Source organism: Saccostrea echinata, unplaced genomic scaffold, assembly GCF_033153115.1.
Source record: "Saccostrea echinata isolate AGI-Se365-2 ecotype Australia unplaced genomic scaffold, CSIRO_AGI_Sech_v1 ptg000013l, whole genome shotgun sequence".
Taxonomy (NCBI): Eukaryota; Metazoa; Mollusca; class Bivalvia; order Ostreida; family Ostreidae; genus Saccostrea; species Saccostrea echinata.
In genome coordinates this window covers 152,495-175,672 of record NW_026889762.1, presented here as the reverse complement: position 1 = coordinate 175,672, position 23,178 = coordinate 152,495, and the positions used below count along the sequence as shown (strand labels likewise).

The 23,178-nt window shown below is 34.3% G+C and overlaps 4 protein-coding genes across 4 annotated transcripts; all 4 read right to left on the bottom strand.

Annotated features, from left to right (window-relative positions):
- Positions 1–1,720: 1,720 nt before the first annotated feature.
- On the bottom strand, positions 1,721–3,509 carry LOC133186302 (orexin receptor type 2-like). The gene has a single exon (XM_061321524.1). The coding sequence runs from the start codon at positions 2,852–2,854 to the stop codon at positions 1,739–1,741; it is 1,116 nt and encodes a 371-aa protein (XP_061177508.1). The 5' UTR covers positions 2,855–3,509; the 3' UTR covers positions 1,721–1,738.
- A 4,539-nt stretch (positions 3,510–8,048) lies between these two features.
- LOC133186210 (orexin receptor type 2-like) lies at positions 8,049–9,168 on the bottom strand. The gene has a single exon (XM_061321442.1). The coding sequence runs from the start codon at positions 9,039–9,041 to the stop codon at positions 8,049–8,051; it is 993 nt and encodes a 330-aa protein (XP_061177426.1). The 5' UTR covers positions 9,042–9,168.
- Positions 9,169–13,553: 4,385 nt separating this feature from the next.
- LOC133186404 (orexin receptor type 2-like) lies at positions 13,554–14,886 on the bottom strand. The gene has a single exon (XM_061321660.1). The coding sequence runs from the start codon at positions 14,851–14,853 to the stop codon at positions 13,627–13,629; it is 1,227 nt and encodes a 408-aa protein (XP_061177644.1). The 5' UTR covers positions 14,854–14,886; the 3' UTR covers positions 13,554–13,626.
- Positions 14,887–19,584: 4,698 nt separating this feature from the next.
- LOC133186403 (orexin receptor type 2-like) lies at positions 19,585–20,740 on the bottom strand. Its single transcript, XM_061321659.1, has one exon. It carries the CDS (start codon positions 20,626–20,628, stop codon positions 19,636–19,638), a length of 993 nt encoding a protein of 330 aa, XP_061177643.1. The 5' UTR covers positions 20,629–20,740; the 3' UTR covers positions 19,585–19,635.
- Positions 20,741–23,178: the final 2,438 nt, after the last annotated feature.

Genomic DNA, 23,178 nt, shown 5'->3' with positions numbered 1-23,178 from the left:
ACAACAAAAAGTGGGGGGGGGGGGGGGCAACCAGCCTTTCAATTAACATTTCAAATAGTAGAATAAGTCTTTTGAAAAAAATGGAGGGGGGCAGGCCCCCCTGTCCCCCCCACCCCACCCCCTGTTGCTACGTGCCTGCAGATTGATTTATAAATAGACATGTCAATCAAAGTTAAGTTTATGTTTTAGTAGTATTCAATAAAAATGTTAGAAACAGAGTTAAAAAAATTATACAATTAGATTTAGTATTGTCTGTAAAAGCCGTAACGTTTGTCTCATAGTCATAGGTGTGTCTGTCTATTTAGTAAAGCGAGTTTCCCCATTGCTATATGTTTAAATCAATTTTGTGATAATTCGCGTTGAACACAATACAAAAATAGTGTTTTTTTTTATTTTTGTTTTGTTACAATTTGTTTTATTTACATTTTGCGTTGTCCTCAACGCAAAAATTAAGTAACGCAAAATGTAACAACCAAAAACTGCATTATTACATTTTGCGTTAATACCAACGCAAAGTGTAATAACGCAAAATGTAATAATCCCAGTTTATTACATTTTGTATTGTTATTACGTTTCGCGTTGTAACAATGGACAATTTCAAACAAAGGAATAACGAAAGGATGGTGTACCACGACCCAACTTTTTCAAGAATTCTTTTTAAACACAATAATTTATCAAAAATACATGCGATTGGATTCCTTGTCTTTCATACATGTACCTATCTTTCGATTTTTGATAACATTTTCTGGTTTGTTTTTTTTTTCTTTTTTTTTTTTCATTTAAGTTTCAGAGATTGTTCCAGGCCCATAAATTATATTGTTAAGATTACAAAAAAGCATCGAAAAGAACATACATTGTAGTTGCAATGATATGCCGCCATAAATTTTTGGAAAATTTAACACATTACAAAAGACGTAGGAGAGCCCTGTAGATCATTATTTTTGAAATTGATCTTCAATATCTTTTATAATTAAGGAGGGCTTCTTCTCATATTTCTTATTTTTAAAAATTAATGAAATTTTCATAGATTCAAGAAGACATTATCATTTGTAATGGTATCAATTAGAGTTAATTTGACCGGTTTTTTTTTTCAAAAGCAAGGTCAGGTCAAGGTCATTATCTTTTTCCTTCACCTTAAGAATAAGAAATACCATTGCCAATCATGCGATGCCTACTTCTATTTCAAAAGATTAAATGTTTTCCTTTTTGCATAAAAAGATATTGCCCTATAGGGTCTATCAGATGATACTACCAAATTGACATATATAATTTTAATAAAATACATATTGGCTAAACCGAATTCCCTCTATTTTTTCTTAGATTTTTAGGGTATATTAGTTATTTTTATATGTTTCGAATATTTAAATTTTTCTGATTTTCACATTTGGTAAAGTAGCCGTATAAAGATACAAAATGATACAAAAACAAAAAGTTTTGACCGTTTACTGAGAGAGAAAAAACACTTTTAACGGATTTTTTGTTCAAATCTGTACTTAGATCGGATGCTTTAAAAGTTAACAAAATTGTAGTTTGTTTGGAAAATCATATTTATTTGATATATTTTAAACCTTCAGTCCATTATTATTAATTTTACTTACATTTCAAATTTTCTTTTAGTCTTTGATTGTTTAAAAATTTTAACGAAATTCATTAAAATAAAAAAAAAAAATCAACCAGATTCAAAATAAAACAAAAAAAAATGTTTGTAAATCTTCTGGCAAAAATTTATTAATTATAGTCACCTGTTACAGCTAAATAGTTTTTTGACATCTGTTCGAAATCTCTTGTTTAGAAAACTATAAATCAGAGGATTGATTGCATTATTAACGAAATAAGACTTCAGAAAGAACTTGTATACGACTTCTGCATCATCAGAAATAGTATCTTCTAAATCCTTCTTCACATTGCGAATGATCATAATAACGAGAAACGGGAGATAACTCAAAATAAATGCAACCGTCACAGCAACAAAGATGGTGGTCGTCCTTGTGACTCTCAAACTGTTCACTTGTCGTTTGCGATTTTTGGGCGTGGCATCTAACATGGGATGAGCTTGACTAGGGGAAGATCCACTCGTGTTCTCGTCATGTATAAACTGGACATGCATGGAGTAAGTCGATACAGCTTCGCTAGCTCTGTTTTTTCGTAAGGAAATTCCTTTTCGGATAAAAATTGAGATTCTGACATAAACAAAAATCACAAATATGACAGAGACGACAAAACATAACATTATTGTACTGTAGTAGAGCAGGGGGTAAATGGTGTCCCTCATTTCGTCCGCGGTGGAGCAGTCCTCCCCCTTTATGTCGGGAAGTCCGACATCCACGGTTTTCCTCCCGAACACGACAGCGGCGGGCCATCCTATGACCGCGCCCATCACTATTGCACCTACACATAATTTCTTTACGGTAGAGTTATTGAAGTGCTGTCCCAGTCTACAGATACGTTTAAATCTGTCTATGGATATTGCCACTAGAGTCAAAGCTGACCCCATTGCGGACAGAGATTCTATGGTGCGTAAGAGTTTACATGCTGCGGGGGCATAGAACATGTATGGATAACGTAAATCCGCTATTTCCACTGGAATTCCAATAATACATGTTAAAAGATCCAAGAAAGCTAGAGTGAGAATAAAATAATCCGGAGACAGTTTTGTTTTCTTTTTCAGATAAACAATACACACAAGAATATTGCCAATTATCCCACAGATCATTAAAACAAACAGAAAAATTATCACTGGTAAATAACGCAAAGCTGCTTTGTCATTTAATTCCTTTAAAAGTAAATATGGATCCAGATGGGAAGAATTTTTCAATATTATTGAAAAATTAAGAGTTGAAGCGTTCATTTCCATTTTCCTTATCTACTGGAATATATTTTCGAACAACGTGATGCGTGACTGGTCATGTTGCCAAAGTCAATGAGCGAAGGCCAGGGACGACAAAATCCCTTGATGAAGTACGGCAAACCACATACTCCATAGTTTTAAAATGACACACCTAAAACTGTATAAAGCCTCATCTATGGTTTATCTTGAGATCTTTCAAGAGGGCAACTTGAGAATCACGGAATACTTTTTTGTACACAGAACGAGGAAGTTACATAATAAATTTATTCCTTATGGCGAAGATTGAAGAGTTTTTAACACAGTGGACTCTTTATCCTCCTGCTGTCAAAGTTTTGTCACTGTAGGAAATACCCTTCTGCTTTCTGAACATTTAAAGTTCCCCTAATAGATAACACAAATGCACTCTCATGTACCAAGGTTTTTTTTTTCTTTTCGGTGGCTTCGTTTTAAGGTGTCCTTCCAGTCTGCGCTTTAAATCTCTTTTCTTTAGTTTTAGGTACAAAAGAGTGTCTAATCGGGTAGAGATGTTTATAAAGCACTCTCCAAGGGGATTATATATCAAAGTAGGTCGACAATTCAAATACCCGGACAGTTTTGTGTATTGAATATTCGGTTTTGAAGCTCCACATGTAAAAACACGACTGTGTAATGATATAACCGATTGAGATAACAGAGTACGAAGTATTGGCTCTATACCACTATATATACCTGAATCATCCGAATAACAATGATACTTATAGATATACACCGTTGATAAAATAAAATGTCAGGGACCTGCGCTTACATTGACATCTCTATGTTTTGTCATGATTAAAGTTCACGTGTCACTAATCTGTCAATTTCGACCATATTTTTATACAATTTATACTAATATGACCCATTATGTATTCGTTCGTAATCTCCCCCTGCTGTGAATATCACGAGTCACTGAATTTTAAATGACCACTTTCGGATGAACAATGGCTTTTGAAACAAATATGTACGATTGGGTTCAGTTTCAATCGGGTGAAATCCACGTGGATTAAATTGAAATGCTGAGTTTAAACAATCAGAAAAGATTGTGAATGTTTCAAAAAAAAAAAAATGAACAAGACTGGATTGACTTTGTAACGCCATTTCATTATAGAATACAGGCCCGTAGAACGCAGAGGGGGGGGGGGGGGGGGGGTTCCCCTTTTTTTTCTGAGCATAGTCTTTGCTGTAGTTTTAATTTGTAAATTTCAATTTTAATGCTCCCCCGTCCCATTCCCCAATTTTTGTTGCTGCAAGGATGAGAACTGGCAAATTCCAGGATTTGAAAAAAGTACCAAAAAAAAAAAATGGTCCAACCCCCCACCCCCCGCGCGAGAAATAAGATTTTTTCGACTTTGGACTTTTTTTTTTCTTTTCTTCTTTTTTTGTATTTAATATATACTTAATCAATGATTGAAAGAAAAAATACAATATTATTATGTATGAAAGTGAAATGGTCTTTGTGCATTTAATTTTGTGTTTTCCCCATGTAAACAGTGACTCGTGTATTGAAGTATCTAAAGCATATATAAAGCACACAGTTTGTAAGTGTTTTAAGTGGGTCAAGTGTGTGTGTAAAAAATATGAAGTAATGACTCAAACAAAATGAATTTTAACTTAAAAATACGCACAAAAGTTCTAAATACCCTTGTTTTCATAATTATACGTAAAAACTGAATTAAAGGGACATCTCATTTAATTAAAAACATTAAAAAAAAATCAAAATGAAACTGAATTAATTTTAATTATTATTTCTAGACGTACATGAATAAATCAATATCTTGACAGATATCAAAAGAATTTTAACAACAAGGAAGACACATGATATCCAGGAAGAAATGATGAGAAAACTATATTGGGAAGTTGATTTTTTGTAGTTTTCGGTGATTCTATTTGAAAAAATCGATTAATTATCGCATGTAAATGCAAAACAGTAAAAAAGAAATCCTTCCATGAGAGTTTGTACATGTGTAATATGTTCAGTAGCAAAATAATGCGTAAAAAATACCTGCTAAATTATGATATATGTAAAATCAATTGGAGACAACTTGGTCTTGATACAACTTACAAAACATATTGTACGTGTAATTCAGGAAGCATGTACATGTAGCAATTTATTTTGCAACCAGAACTCAGATATACATGTACTTGTTATCTTTGTTTATTTTGAACTACTGCATGGGTAGTTCAGTGTTGTTCATTCCTGTACTATTTCCGTCCCAGGAAGATTTCCTCCTTAATTTCTTACGAAAACCGATTGCTGTTAATTTACACACTGAATTGTCGACGGATTTTTCCGTTATTTCCCGATCATGACAAGGAGCACACGGCGGGTGTGACCGGTCGGCAGGGGATGCTCACTCCTCCATGGCACCTGATCCCACCTCTGATGTTTGGAGGTCCGTGTTTGCTCTGCTCCTATTTTGTATTGATTAATGGACTTTTGAGCTTGAATACTGTTCGTTATCTCCATATATTTCAATCTGATAAACACAATTTACTTCCAAACTTCTCAAAACATGCTAAAGTCGTTTGAATGATAGAATAGTTTACGAAATGACAAATGGCCCTTCCATTAAATTGAATGAACATGTAAAATGTGCGCATCATTAACATTATATAGTGTTTTATGCATGTACTTCGCCCATTGAAGAGCCCTCTATACACTGCACACTAAAGAGTTCTGATTCTGTGGTATGCATATAGAGTAATCTGCCCTTTGATCTAGAATAAAATACTAGTAAATTGAAATTAATATACAGCTGTGTACTCCTTAATTTGTAATCAAATCATTCACAACATTTTAAGGATACATAAAAGAAGCAAAAATTTGATGCGTGGATTTAATATTTTATTAACATATCTTACCTGAACTCATAAAATGTAGTTATGCAAGACATGAATTGATCCAAAAAATATACAGAACAATCCGTATATCGGTTATTTTTCGTGTATGTCAACATCACAACTTGAATTTATCCGCCATGTTTACTGACCTTGATCGATTTTATTTTGGGACAACCAATGAGAAATCGGGATCTAGGGGAGCGGATCGTTTAGGATTTCCCTTATTTTAAGCATAAATATCACTGTTTATGAAAAAATTATCACATGGGATGCTTTTATTTATTGATGTTTAGTGATATCATACAACACAAACATTTATCAACGCCGACATTTACTTTATCAAGTGCTTCTAAAATTCAAGCGCAAGTCTCTGTACATCACGCGAGAACTGTCATGGCTGCTGAAGAGAACGACTGGTAAACACGCAGATTTATTTTACTTGGTTTTCGCTTATAAAGGGTTATGATGTTGATAGTGAATAAAAATTCCGTCTTGTTGGAAGTAAGTTGAATGCAAAAACAATTTATTTTGCCTGCAGTCTCCCGTATCTAAAAAATATATTTGCACCATTACGAAGATGCAGTTGAATTGTAGCCCTCTCCTGAAAATATCAGATTAAAAAAATCGGAGAGGGCTACATTATTGCAGCTAGGGACCAGAGAGAACACTCCCGGACAAAATTCGTCACTTTTCGCACGTTTCCATGGCAACGGTAGCCATTTTGAAACTGAAAGTCTGCACTGCACAAGTACAACTAGTGATCATCTTTTGTGGAAAGTTTCAGGAAGATTGTTCCAGCCATCTGCGAGAAAATTCCCGGACAAGGTTTTAAGGCGTACAATAGCAATATGTCGCCCGACTTCGTTCGGGGCGACATAAATAAATAATTATCTGTTTATTATACCTCATTATATGCACCAACGGTGTAAGGGGAAAAAAAGACTTTCGTTAAATTACTGTGTACCAAGTCTTGTTATATCAATTTCTTTGGAAATTGGTGGAAAATGCGTGCTGTTAAATTTTCATACATTTCATTGATTGGGGATCAATTTGTTGGTGTCTGAAAATCTAATTTCGGGGCTGGGGACATTGTCTTTAATATGTTAAGGTTAAAGTCTGAAAAATGCAATCATTTAGCTAAAATAAAGAAAACAACTTGATGCATATACTGTATAAGGCTGTCACAAAAGACGGCAGAAGATAAAACATTTTTTAAAGGCTAATATACTTGTCTTTTGAAAAACTCCAAGAACTGAGATTTTACTGTAGGTTATGACCACCACCAATCGCTATTTTTCACCATGCAGGGAATCAGGGACGAAACAAAAAAATATGAACGCAAAAGAGGGCAGCGGCTCGTATGCAAGTACATATCATTAGAAGAACCTTTTTTATATATCGAATTCAGCTGTGTCAATGTACATGTAAGTAAGCTTTGTAGATAACAAAGATAGGGATGTAAGGGGCTTCATAAATAATTTACAACCCCAGCTGAACTTTTTCAATAAATAGTGCTTAAGAAAAACAATAAATCTATGAAGTATGTATGGTATTTTATAAGTATTTGGTATATTAGGCGATCTTATTCTAGCGCTACTCACACTATATAACATATATTACTCTAATACATGTACACAGCTTATTTCTGTTTATTGCGTGTTCAAGTACAAAACTATGTGTGGAATATTTCTTAATGTCGCTATTGTGTAAGAGACACTGTAGAGTCTATAAATATATATGTACAATCTTACCTTTTTCCCCCTTTTTACCATATAGGAATTAGTCCTATCAACTTAATATATACGTATAATTATCAGTAAGTTAATGTATTCATTTTAGAGAGTTTAAGCAGTTCCTACTACACATGTATGCATGCTGCTACATGCATGAATGTTGATGTAGTATCGGTCATGAATACAAATGTATTTATCCTTCAGAGCGACAAACTGGGCATAATACTGACATTCAGGATCTAGCAATAAAATTATGTGTAAGAAATTCATGATTTTTTTTAAATTTTAATTATTCAATTAATTAATTTTAATTTTAAATTAGTCTATTTGGGGGACAGATTGCTTGTGTCGATACGAGAGTAGACAAACACTCATTGAGATCCGGAGGGACATCATATTTAGCGTTAATTAAGCCCATTTGTCTCTTATTTGAAAAATAAACAAGATTTTCAGGAAGTATTTCTTTCATACTCAATATAACTTAATTTGCAAATAAAGTTTATTGATAATTAGGTAATGACAAGGAAAAAAAAATTGTTTGCCGAAACAGTCGGGAACACTACGCAAAGAATCGGTATAAACTGATTGTACTGTATCATGTTCTGTTGTCAGGATTGTCTGTACTTAGGGGAGGCTTTACATCTGAACCATCTGATCACTTCCTGTCGAAATGCCTTATTGAGGAAACTGTAGATAACCGGGTTAATGGCGTCATTTATGAAGTAGGATTTCAAACAAAACTTGTAGAACACTTCTGCTGGAGGTGATAGAGTCTTTTCGAAATTTTTCTTGATGTTTCTTGTTACCATGACAACGAGAAAAGGTAGATAACTAACAATAAAAGCTACTGTGATTGCTATACATATCACGGTAGTTCGCGAGGTTTTAATTGTGTTCACCATAGTTGTTTCCTTGGTTGCACCAGATGTTGATGACGCATGCGCATTTGTTTCTTGACTGTCTTCCGTTGTTGTCGTTATTTCGGCATTGATTTCGTATCTGTTGGAATTTCTCCTGATCTGTTCTTGCTTACCTCTTCTGATAAAAATAGAAATCCTTACATAAATGAAAGTTACTATTACAACACAAATTAAGAAATAAAGGAAAACAAGACCGTAATAAAGAAGTGGATATACGGTATGTCGTTGCGAATCATCCGTCGAGCAGTCCGTCCCCTTAATTCCTGGTACCCCAACATCCACAGACTTCTTACCAAAAACAACTGCTGCGGGCCAACAGGTTAAAACACCTATAATCACTGCGCCAGCGCATATCCTTTTCGCAGTTTTATTAGAGAAGCGCTCTCCGAGTCTGCATATCCGTTTGTATCTATCCACAGCGATGCCAATTAAAGTCAGGGTAGAGCCCATGCTGGTGAGAGATTCCACGGTTCGGAAGAGTTTGCAGGCGGCAGGGGCATTAAATGTGTATGGGAACCTTAAATCTGCAATTTCTACGGGAATTCCAAAGAAGCAAGTCAGCAAGTCGAGAAATGCCAAATTTAAAATGAAAAAGTCAGTAGAACATTTGAATTTCTTCTTAATGTAAACAACGCATACCATCAGATTCCCTGTAATTCCGATCAGCATCAGTAATGCCATGTACACGATGACAGGTATATACAACACAGCCTTTTCATCGTTAAGTTTCTGTAAAAGTATACTGGCATCAATATCAGAAATATTCCCAGACTGAGTAACGTAAATTGTGGTATATCGAGAGTCTGTCATTCTTCCCTCTATTTCGGAGGACTTTTCACGTGAATATACTTCTTTTTTTTTAAATCAAATGTTCTGTTACTCATTGACGTGCGCACTTTATCATGCATCCTTGCATAGCAACAGAAACATTTCTTTAATCAATCGAAATGTTCCGGACCTTCAGATAGGCGGGGAAAAAACCTCGAATGTATAACAAAGTCTCAAATCGGTGTCTATGGATAGTTATCAGTACACTTCTTTTTAATATTCCTGCTATTATCGCAGAGATACACATTTACGTTTCTTTTAAACATTCCTTCAGATAAGCTTAAGCGCAATGTCTGGACACTCTCGGACTTTCTAACAAGAGGAAGTATCATGCAATGTCAATGGCCGATGATCCCCTTTCTCGTACTATAGTATATAGAGCTTATGAAAAAAGTTCAGAGTCAATATTTGAGTAGTTATCTAAAAGATATAACAAGTATAGGGGAGGGGAATTCCCCCCGCACCTTTTGAAAACAAAACTTTTTTTTTAATTTCTGAAAATGTTCATTGAAAGGCTGGTTGCCCCGCCTCCCCTATGTTTATTGTAGGAGCATAGTTAAATCATAATTTGGTAATGCATTAATACAATTTGGTTATGAAAGAAAGTTGGAACTCCCCCCCCCCCCCCCCGTCAATTTTATTTTATGCATCTCCTTTCAAGTGAATGTTTTCTAATGTACCTTTTTTTTTATCTCTCCTTCCATTTGAATGCAAGGGGGTACATGGAATGAATGCATGTGTACGTAGTTATGTTTTTCATATATAGTGACTCCATCTGTAGAAACCCCAAACAACGTTTTTTTTCTTTATATTCATTTTAATCATTTTCCACGCGACTAAATTACAGTGTGATAATTTCCATCGACCTTTTTCATTTAAAGTCGAACTCTTATGAACTTACATAAAACATATTTTTTTTCCCTCATTTAGTTTGGATAGACTACATTTAGTGTATCCTTTACAGCTGTATGTCTTGTATATATCTGTAACAGGTCGTGGTACACAGCGGAATTTCCACTTATTAATTACAAGTATTTAGATTGATATTCTTTTCATTACATTTATACTGTGCATGTATATACTTATGACATGAAAAGGGAAGATTACTTAGATTTATAATAAAAATATTTTTTGGATACCATATACAAGTTCTATTATTTTGTGTGTATGTGCGGGGGTGGGGGTGGGGGGGGGGGGGTGGGGTTAGCAATTTACTTTAATCTGCTTTCAGGAGTCTATGCACAGGAGATCAGAGAGACTGCATGGAAATTTTATTTTAAATTGCATTTGACATTAAAAAGAAAACAAAACATGTTTTTAAATATATTTTTTGTTTCTCTCTCTCTCTCTCTCTCTCTCTCTCTCTCTCTCTCTCTCTCTCTCGATAAATGGGCTAGCATATACATTTACAGGATATGAATAAACTTAAGATTTCTACGGATCCTTGTCGATGCCTTTAAGTTTAGTATGGAATTACTGTGTGTCTGCTCTCATGATGGAGAGATTAAAACAAATCAATGGAAAAAGGAATGTATGAATTTGAATGACCACAGAAGCCTTAACTGATTTCATTTGTGTGGTATTCTAGAGCTAGGCATAAAGTTGAATGATTAAACATGTAGGTACGCGGTGCTCAGCTTGACATTCACTTATTTCCTGCACAATTTGGTTGCATTAAAAATAGAGGTGTGGAACAAAATATAAAAATAATTTTGGTGTTATTTCCCGTTCTCTAAATTGCTGTCTGAAGATATGATCAACAAAATATTTTCAATGAAAAATATGCAGGTACTTTACAATCAAGGAAGTCCATTCAGGAACATAAATTTAAAAAAAAAAAAACAAAAAAACAAAAAAAAAAACAAAAAACAAAAAAAAAAAAAAAACTTTTTCCGTCATATTACATGTACAATGTATATCTTGTGCTTTAATCTCAACAAACTAAGAATGAGTCAGCCGTATAAGGTACCTTTTATTAGTATTATTAAATTTCCTTTTACATGCACAAAGGTTTCCACTAAACAAATTACATTAACTTTAATTATTTACTTCCACTGTAAGTATAATGGTATATGAAGAACATGTATTATAAATTTTCAATTTTGACAAATTGTCGAAAGTTGGTGAGATGTGAAATAAATTTAGAATATATAATTTTATAAAGAGGGCAGATTTTCATAAATCTTAATCATAAAATAACAAAGGCCCCCTCCCCCATCAGTGTTTTCAACTTTAAAGTTGATTTTATAGAAACAATACATTATTACATGTATCAGTGAGTTCCATTTTGGAATAGTGTCGGGTACAAAAAATATTTTGTAACCGACATTATTCGAAAATGGAACTCACTGAAATTAGAAGTCAGAGAAGCAACTTCTAAAAAATATCACTCATATAAATACTAAACCCCCGAAATATTTTGGTTTGCTAAACGTACTTTCAATATTATTCACAACTGTTTGCTAAATTATGATCTCTACAGACGAAATATTATTGATTCTACTAAATGTATTTGTGGTCAGAATGAGGATGTTTACCACTTTTTCTTTGTTTGTAAAAGATATAAGAGCAAGAAATAATCTTTTTGACAAACTTTTTAGAGTGGAAGAAACGATTCTAATAGACACACATCTGTTGTTATGGGGGTACTGATACTTTGTCTTATGATATGAACTGATTTATTTTTTCAAGAATTCACAAATTCATTAAATAAATGAATCTGGAAGATTTAATTAACATTTCAATTTATTTATGTCACTTGCCAATATTATTTACTATGATATTATAATGACAATTGTAATATCTGTATTATAACTTTACTAACACCAGGAGAAGAACTAGTAAGGCCATCTTTAAATAATGTTTGCTTGCCCTCTCCCGACTCAGTGTAAAATTATTGGGTCGGTAAGTAGGTGGGAAAATCTTTTTTCCAGAAAATTTCAACATATTTGTTGACGGAATAAGAGAAATAAAAAGAAAAAAATACATCGTTCCCTGGAATGCTAAAAAAGAGTTTTGAGTCGGGCCATTTTTAGTCAGTTGGTCGGGATAGGGCAGGCAACCAAACAATTTTTTAAAGATGGCCCAAGTTATAAGAACTTGTTTCCAATCCTTTTGTGTTAAACAATAAAATATGTTCAAATCAAAACCAATGCATTCTGGGCTAAATAGTTTTGAAAATCGCTATCGGACTCTCAAGATTTTTTTTTTTTACTTAAAACGTATGGTTTCCTTATCTTAAAGAAAAGGAAAATAAAAAACAACTTACTTACATCCCTTTTCATGGTAAACAAAGAGCATACGCATACATTTTATAGATACATGTAGCATGTGTTTCCTTCTCAAAATCTAAGATTCTCTTTTATTTCGTTGTCATTCTACATTCCTGTTCTCTATGTAAAGTGCTTATAAAAAAAAAAAAAAAACAATTGAAAGCGGGAATACATTCACCTTTAGCAGTATACTATATTTGATTTACATTCGCTCAAACTCTTATTTTTCTATTCTTTCCATTTATTACCAAGGAACCAATAAAGAAAAAGAATGACGTGTAGATTTATAACCCTCATAAAAAAGGCAAAAAATTTATATGCTCGCCGTTTTAATTGCACATACGCATGTGTAGTCACATGGAAAATGTATACAATTATCCAAAAAAACCAACAAAACAAACAAACAAAAACAACATGAAAACAAGTTAAGTTTTCCCCTTATACATGTAACCTGATAACGACTGCATTTTCTTGGAAAACTTAATAGCTTATGAATATTGTCTAGAAGAATAATATGACCGCCTGTCCTTTCAGAAATGTCCTTTCAGAATTTGCCGGATGCCGTGTATGGGATCTATAGAATATACTGTACATTTAGCGTGTAAGGTATTTTGCGCGGAAACTGATTTTCAACCAGTTAGTGTAGATTCGATTTAGCGTATTTCTGAATATAAAATATTCAGGTAAAATTATATATATATAAGACATTTAGTGATGTACTTGATTGAGCGGAAGCTGCTTTACGCCAACGCCGCTAAATAGAATTCATGCAATACTGAGAATGACGGGCTTGTTTGGAACACATTTTAATGACATAAATCACTAATTAAATGCATAATAAAAACCCCTGGATGCATTCAACACATTAAAAATACATTAAAAAAAAACAAGAATCTAAAATACAAGGAATGTAGTCCGCTGTGTGATGCGCGCGCAAATTGTATTTATCCACATCAACTGTGTTGGGCCGCTGCAAATCTGAAGAATCTTCGCAAAAGGCGACTTGTTTTGTTTTCTACATGTATTTCTATGTAAAATAATGGCTACTAGGAAAGGGGATATAAAAAAAAAAAACACATACACACACAGTTTCAAAAAATGTTGTATTCGTCCCTTTCATCGTGTACATAGTTCTTCTGTGCCAAGTTTTCAGTGTTTGTGAGGCCCTATCTAATAGGCTTGCACCTAAGCAATGCTTTCACGTCTTGTTTGAACTTTCGGCAGAGAAAGCTGTATATCAATGGGTTTATTGCGTTATTGATGAAGAAAGACTTTAAGCAGAATTTGTAGAAAACCTCTACGACAGGTGACATATTTCTCTCCAAGCCCTTTATGACATTTCGTAAAATCATGACTGCTAGAAAAGGGAGATAACTCACTATAAATGCGATGGTTATTGCAACAAAAATTGTCGTCGTCCTGGTAACTTTTACTGCAGATGTCTGCTTTGTGACTCTAGCATGCACATGTTCGTTTCCATTTATATCGTCTTCATTGCTCGGTGTTGAATGCACACTTTCCATATGGTTGATATTGACATTCATTAAGGGTATTTGATGCTGGCTGAGAGTGGTGTTGCTTATTTCACTTGGTCCAATAACTTTCCTTCTCTCAGTTTTAGCTCTCTTTATGAATATCGAAATCCTTACATACACAAATATAACGAAAACTACGCAGGCGATGAAGCAAAGCATTACTACACTGTAATAAATGAGGGGATATACCGTTTTCTTCATTTCATCCGAAGTTGAACAATCAGCTCCTTTGACTCCCGGAATTCCCAGGTTTATCGTTTTCTTTCCAACTATTACCGCCGCTGGCCATGATAACAAGGCACCAACTAAAAGTGCAAGGAGGCAAAGCCTTTTCACCGCTTTGTTGCTAAAATTATCCCCAAACTTACAAATCCGTTTGTATCTGTCTATAGAGATGATCACAAGGGTCAAGGCCGAGGCCATGCTGGTCCAAGACTCAATGGTTCTCAAGATCTTGCAAGCTGCTGGGGCATCGAACGTGTAAGAAAAACTGAGATCTGCTATTTCCATCGGAATTCCTATGGTACAGGTCAGGAGATCCAAAAAGGCAAGGTTGAGAATAAAGAAATCAGAGGTGGTCTTCTTTCTTCTTCGTGAATAAATGATACCCACGATCACATTGCCTGCTGTACCAATGACCATCAAAATAACGAGGAAAAGGATAACGGGTAAAAATCGTATCGCCGCCTCATCGTTTAACTCCTTTAGAATCAGGTACGGATCTTGGGAGGATGTACTTTTAAAAGATTCGTTATAACCAGGTGAACTGTTTATATTACGAGTCACACTTAAGGTATTCATTGTTGACAAGAGCATTTTAATCTTCGGACCAAAAAAAAAGAAGATGGTGTCTTGCATCCATCGAATGAACTTTCAATCACTCAGATAAGTGTAAATACTTCACAAACAACTGACTGCAGCTAGGGCTAATGTCAAGTGGAAAGAATTTTCACCGAAAAAAATCTATTATAAACCTTACAGGGAAGTATTATTTAGTGATAAATGTGATGCGATCTAAATTCAGGTCCATGTGACTTTTTTTATCATCATACATGTAGCACCATTTACTACAAAAGTATACAATATCCCTCATTTTTTAAATTTCTATATTTACTTCCGCTTGACTGACAAGGCATATGTCAGTAGTGTGCTTGCACATTTAAGTACATGTACATGTATATATAAGAGTAATGTTACTCGATCTGCCGATACCTAAGACTTCTTTGATTAAAAATATATTTATTATGACGAACTGTCTACCCCTTTTTTACTTTTCATATCTTTTCTGCTTATTTAAAAAAAATACAAGTATTTTGGCTTACATTTGCAATGACTGGGTAGATCACATGTATGATTTATATTGTTTAAAAAATTTTGATATTTAAAACACAATGGATGGTAAAAGATCTATGTACGTGTATACTCTTTGTACAAATACTACAAAAGTATGTAGAAGTAGTCAAAAGTCCGTATTGTTTTATTTCAGACTTCAGTTTCCGTTTTCCGTGAAAATGATTAGAACCTGTTCCGAGATATAGAAGATATTATTAATTCCAGTTAAGTGTGCCGTTTTGCATTACGTCACAACCTATGACGACAGCTGTGATCAAGGTATATAATACACGCCTCCTAACCGCAAACTTTATGACTGGTAGTTTCTTCTTATCCTTGATTGGTTGCTCGTGCAACAGACTATCTCCGTGTCAATGTTGATAAAATGAGTTGACCAATCAGACAGCGGCGTTGTGAATTGTTTACGCCGGGCGCATCTATCGAAAAAGATCGTGACGTAATGCGAAACGGCACACTTCACTGGAATTGATAATATCACAACAAGGATTGAACTGGTACGTGTATATGGAGCATGTTTGTTTTAGCTGAGATAAAATCTAAAGATGTTTCGGCATTACAGTATTTTTTGTTATTTTCTATTATATTTTCTGTTATACATATGTTAAATGTACCGTCTCTTAAATACCGACTCCTTTGAGATTTTGATCATACATACACATGTATAACAAATAGTATTCCTCATCGTTACTTTTGAACATATTGAACATTTGAACATACCGGTAATTTAATATTCCTTAAATAACTGACAAGTAAACTTTTGATAAAACAGGATGACTTAATTTTTCTATCGCCAACATCCCTTATGTTTATGTAGCAATACGTCTCCATTACCATGCACATGGTGTTTATGTATCCCAGTTGATTCAATACGCAAGAGCATGTTCTCCCTACGAACAATTTCAAAAACGAGGCAAGGTACTGACAAATATGTTGATTTTTACAAGGATATCAACACTTTCGTTTACAATTTACAATTTATGTAACCTGCAAATTTCATTTTGCTAACTGTTCTAAATTATTTGAGATCCAAGTACAGTTTTATAACTTCTCGACGGTTTGTCTGCGCCAGTTCCTTTTTTTAAAGATAGTTTTAACAGTAAGTTATGGATCTGCAGCTAATTTGCAAGAATGATGAACTTGTCCCATAATACTTGTTCCAGATTTATTAGCAAAGCATTGTTATGGCATAGATTTGTAAAATTCACCTATTTTTTTTTTAGCTATCATTAATATTGTATTTTAACTTGCAATGTTTCAAATAAATTACTTATGATAATCAAGAAAGCTGTGCCTATAACCTAACAGAGCTAAAAATTCCAAAAAATGATAGATAATTTTTAAAAAAACAGTGAAAAACTGGAGACGGTTACTTTTTGCTTTGATCACAGGTTTACATATGTGTTGTATCTTCAAGTTATATGAAGGAAAGATTGAATGAGGTTGAAATTGTAAAGCTCCAGTGGTTTCATTATTCTTATTGAGACTCAGAACTTCGCCATATTTAAACTGGAGAATGTTTTTGCTCCACCATATATATGCAGCAGTGCTAACGTGGAGTCTTGATTTGAAAATGTTTCTATTGCCTTCAAAAAATTTACAGGCAGCTCTTAAATGAAACAGGTCTGGATATCTCGGGTCTTTTTTTTTTTTTTAAAGAGCCTCTGTTGTAGATATAGTATGGAAAATTTCATTACAAAAGCCTATCCCACTCCCGATATTTGTTGTACATGTACAGTAGTATTAAAGACCCTCCCAGCATTGTAGTTTAAACTTTTTTGCAGAAAACAAGAGTGAGCCCCCCCCCCCCCCCGAAAAAATAACCAGCTTACAAAATTGATGCAACATGCATATGTGAGTGGTGGAAATATGTCTAGTGAAAAATTACAAGACAGGCTACATAAATTTTACATCACTTTTATCAACAGATATCCAAAATTAGTGTTTAAAGTAAGAAATATCAAACATGTTTCATTTGTTTCTATTGCAACAATAACCTAAATGATGTGCTCAGGATGTATACGTTTTTCTAAGTAACTTCAAAAATTTCTGACCACTACTTTGATGTACGTATACCTTTCATGCTATGACTCGAATTGAAGGAAACGGCTTTAAATTTAAAGACTAACATACCATGCTGTTCTCAAATAATAATATTTCTATACTTCAAGGTTCAATGTAAGATGTACGAGATCCAACAAAAAATTATCTGCGAAATGCAAATTTTAAACATATGATTTGTATTAAGCAAAAATTGTGGATATAGCATAAACTGTATGTTTACAAGCTTTGGCAAACACCAGGAGTTAAACTATCCCGGGGCAAATTCGGATTTAATTTAAGGGGCACGAAAAGACACTTGTCTGGAATCTATTAGATTCCATTTCCAGTGTTCCGGTAGGGACATTTCAATCTGTTTGATTTTAGGGTCATTTTGACGTAGAAAGACTTTTCCACAAAAGATATTTTAAACCCTAACAGGGAAGTATTACTCAGCGAGAAATTTGATCTCATCTACACGTCAGTCGATGTTACTTTTTTCTTTATCACTTGGGTCTATATACATGTAGTACTATTTACGTTTACAGTATACAATTCATAATTCAACTTTGATTTTACCTCCGTGTTACTTACAAACCACAACACAATGTACATGTACCTGCATGAATAAGTATGACATGTTACGCATGTTTTAATATCTCTTGCAAAACTTAAACTGCTTTAATTTTAAAAAAAATGTATCAACCCCTCTCCTTTTTTCCTTGTTTTTCTCTTATTTCTATTTCCTTAAAAAATCTCACATATGATATTAAACTTAAAAACATTCCTTATATTTACATTTTACAAGTTTAAAAGAACCAATATGCTCAATATTTGAATTTCTTGCTGCCCTATATCGTTACATTTTTATTTACGTCTCTGTAGCCTCATTTTGACGTCACTTTATCACGAGTTTCACCGTGTATATTTCTACGCGTGAGTATACACAAAAATGACTTTCAAATCTATTGCACAGTTGGCTTAGTAGGAAAAAACAGCAAATGTAAATATTCATCTTTGAACCTCATTTAGTATGTATAAACCAGTGTTTGATACATGTACATGTGTCGTTCCCTTGTTCCCAGCTCTTTTCCCATATGAACAGGAGTCATACCCCGCTCCAAACAGTAATGATCATGAGTGATAATTTGGTGTGCCGCATTATCGCCCGACGTAGCCGTTTTTGATAATATCTAACTAATAGTGTTTGGTCATATAACGTCATGTTTTGTTTTGTTATATATGATGTTGAAGTACTTTAGGTCGTACAGTTTCTATGGATGTAATTTTTGTCATATTAAATTTCCGTATAGCCTTGTAATAAAGAAAATATAAATGGCAATACTAATTTTGAAATTGCATGCGCCGACTACCGATATTTAACACCCTTTAATTAAATGCTGTTTCTAAATGCATATGACATTCCAACTTTATAGTATTTGGTAAAAATGACAAAAATATTATTTCCCAACATTGTGCCAAAAATGAATAATTTTGGTAAGGTAGTTTATGAAATATTTAAAAAGTTCGCGTTTTTTCTGGGACAACCCTCGTATATGTAAATATTCTAAAGCTCAAAATAGTTTTAAAATATTTTATTTCCGACCAAATTTTAATTTTTTAAGGCAGTCAAATAGGCGATAAAAAATAAGCTATATATTAATTATTTCATGTACAGTTGTTACGCACAAGTATAAAAGTCAACTTGCAACCCGATAATTTGTTTGATTTTTTGCTTCATTTCCTTATTTTGGGGGAAAAAACCACTTTTACGTACTAAGAGCACTAAGTAAGATTTTTCTTGGCGATACGGTCTTCCCTGTTATAATACTGTAATTATATGTACTTTGTTAATAAATGACCTTTTTTTTTTTAAATTCAAACTGTGTTTATCTTTTTGTTGTAAATCAAACAAAGCTAATAGTTTTGGGCGAGATGACAAAAAATTATATGTACTCTGTCATGCCGGTTTCTTTTAGGTTTTCCTGAAACATGTACTATATAAAACTTTAAGGATTTTGTAAACCTTTCTTTATACAAGCTGGAGATCTTGATCTGTAGTTCACCGTCCTGATATATTTAGTTTGACAAATATTATACATATTTTTACTGAATGCTACTTAGTCAATATAAACAATTAAAAATCCATCATTTTGCTGTTTCACATGTATATTAATCTTCAATGAAATTTGAAATGAGTAAGAATAGTTCTGTTTATTTTTCTTTGATTCCAGTAGTTTTAGGATTTGTTCATTTACATTTAATTACTCTGATTGCCTCTGTCCTAAAATTCCTGTTAAGGAAACTGTATATAATTGGATTAATTGCATTGTTAATAAAGTACGATTTCAAACAAAACTTATAAAACACCTCGGCAGCTGGCGATAAAATTTCCTCGAAGTTTTTCTTTATGTTTCTTGTAACCATGACGACAAGAAAGGGGAGATAACTCACAATAAATGCTACGGTAACAACAATAAAAATGGTGGTCGTTCTGGTGACCTTAATTGTATTAACCATTCTCCCTCCATTCCTTTTGTCCGTTGCAATGGTTTTTATTTCCCCTTGATGAGATGTCATTGAGTCACTTGATTGCTCCTCGCTGATTGGCTGAGGGCTTATAGAGGGTAAAGGTGACAACGCATGTTTGGTTTCTTTCTTTTGTTTTGATTTACCCTTTCGAATGAATAATGATATACGCACATAGACGAATGTTACAAAAATAACACAAACGATGAAATAAAGCATAACAATTCCATAATACAAAAGTGGATACATTGTCTTTCTCATTTCATCTGCAGTAGAACAGTCAACAGCAATGGCGCCTGGAATTCCCACGTCGACAGATTTCTTCCCAAACACAACTGCGGCGGGCCATCCTGTCATGGCGCCAATAATAACAGCTCCGATACACAGACGTTTGGCTTTCTCATTTGAAAATCGCTCTCCTAACTTGCATATACGTTTATACCGATCTACTGCTATAGCTATAAGAGTTAAAGTGGAACCCATGTTGGAAAAGGATTCTATCGTCCTCAGCAGTTTACAAGCCGCTGGTGCATAAAACATGTATGGATATCGCAGGTCAGCAATTTCCACTGGAATCCCAATAACACACGTAAGAAGATCCAAGAAGGCTAGATTAAGGATGAAATAATCCGAGGAATTTTTCATCCGTTTTCTTAAATACACAATACATACCATAGTGTTTCCGAATATCCCGATTATCATCAGCAGTGACATATAAATAATTACCGGAAGAAACCGTATTGCTGTTCTGTCGTTCAGTTCTTGGAGTAAGACATCCGGATCCGGATCCAAACTTGAAGAATTGTCAGAAGCGCCTGTTGAATTCATACTCGGGAAAATTTCTTATTTCATTAAATGCGAGTGCGTTTTTACTTATATTGTGTTGTTAAGTGTGACCTTAATTAGATCAGGAAGTAAAAAATAGGAAACCAATCCATGAAATTAAACAATATTTACTTCCTATTTGTGTAGTGTAGCAGGTAAACAGATGAATTCTCCGTGCATTAAACACGTTAAAAAGGGAAATACGCTATACTTTAACACAAGTTATATTATTTGGTTGACACTTCGAAATAATCAGGTTTTAAGATTTTACATAGTTGAAGGATATACATGAATTAAGTGTGGCTGCTTATAAAGACTAGACATGTTACTCATAAAAAACAAAATACTTCGTTTAAGTACTCGCAGAAATGACAATTTGCTTTTCTGCTTAGTATGGAGATACATGTACAAACAAGAGGCCCATGGGCCACATCGCTCACCTGAGCACATTGGGTAGGTGAAAGCACAAATCAGTTCAGTATTGAAAAGATTACTGGGGAGGGGGGGGAGGCTTGAATTTTAAACTACCTGATGATGCTTCCATGTCAATATAACAAATGGCTTTGTTGTACTTGAGAAGATTAAAAAAAAATTTCCAATATATTCCTTTGTAGAAATTTGATCCCCCATTGTGGCTCCTCCCTATCCCAGGGGTTACATTTGAACAAACTTGAATCTACACTACCTGAGGATGCTTCCATATCAATATGACTAAACATAGCTTTTCTGTTCTTGAGAAGACATATTTTTTCTATATGTTCTTATGTAAAACTTTCGATCCCCCAATGGGCCCCACCCAACCCCCGGGGGTCATCATTTGAACAAAATTGAATTTACACTTCCTAAGGTTGCTTCCATATCAAAATGACAAATCATGGCTTTGCAGTTCTTTTTCAGAAGATATTTTCCTGTATACTTCTATTTAAGACTTTGATCCTCCATTGTGGCCTCCCCTACCCCAGGGGGTCATGATTTGAACAAACTTGAATCTACACTACCTGAGGATGCTTCCAAATAAATATGATCAATCATGGCTTTACTTTTCCTGAGAAGAAGATTTTAAAAAAATTTTCCTCTTTATTTCTATGTAAAACTTTGATCCTCAATTGTGGCCCCCCTACCCCCCCCCCGGGGGGGGGGGGTCATGATTTGAATGAATTTGAATCTACTCTCCCTGAGGATGCTTCCATATAAATATGACCAATCAGGGCTTTGCTGTTCCTGAGAAGAAGATTTTTAAAGAATTTTCCTATATATTTCTAAGTAAAACTTTGATCCTCCATTGTGGCCCCACCCTACCCCCGGGGGTCATGATTTGAATAAACTTGAATTTACACTACCTGAGGATGCTTCCATATAAACATGACTCATCGTGGCTTTGCTGTTCTTGAGAAAAAGGATTTTTTAAGATTTTTCCTATATATTTCTATGTAAAACTTTGATCCTCCATTCTGGCCCCGCTCTACCCCCGGGGGTCATGATTTGAAACTTGAATCTACACTACCTGAGGATGCTTCCATATAAACATGACTCAACATCTCTTTGCTGTTATTGAGAAGAAGATTTTTAAAGATTTTTCCTTTATATTTCTATGTTAAACTTTGATCCTCCATTGTGGCCCCGCCCTACCCCCGGGGGTCATGATTTGAACAAACTTGAATCTACACTACCTGAGGATGCTTCCATATAAAAATGATTCATCATTGCTTTGCTGTTCTTGAGAAGAAGATTTTTAAAGGTTTTTCCTATATATTTCTATGTAAAACTTTGATCCTCCATTGTGACCCCGCCCTACCCCCAGGGGTCATGATTTGAACAAACTTGAATTTACACCACCTGAGTATGCTTCCATATAAATATGACTCATCATGGCTTTGCTGTTCTTTAGAAGAAGATTTTTAAAGAGTTTTCTTATATATTTCTATGTAAAACTTTGATCCCCCATTGTGGCCCCACCCTACCCCCGGGGGTCATGATTTGAACAAACTTGAATCTACACTACCTGAGGATGCTTCCATATAAATATGACTCATCATGGCTTTGCTGTTCTTGAGAAGAAGATTTTTAAAGGTTTTTCCTATATATTTCTATGTAAAACTTTGATCCCTCATTGTGGCCCCACCCTACCCCCGGGGGTCATGATTTGAACAAACTTGAATCTACACTACCTGAGGTTGCTTCCATATAAATATGACCAATCAGGGCTTTGCTGTTCCTGAGAAGAAGATTTTTAAAGAATTTTCCTATATATTTCTAGGTAAAACTTTGATCCTCCATTGTGGCCCCACCCTACCCCCGGGGGTCATGATTTGTACAAACTTGAATTTACACTACCTGAGGATGCTTCCATATAAACATGACTCATCGTGGCTTTGCTGTTCTTGAGAAGAAGATTTTTAAAGATTTTTCCTATATATTTCTATGTAAAACTTTGATCCT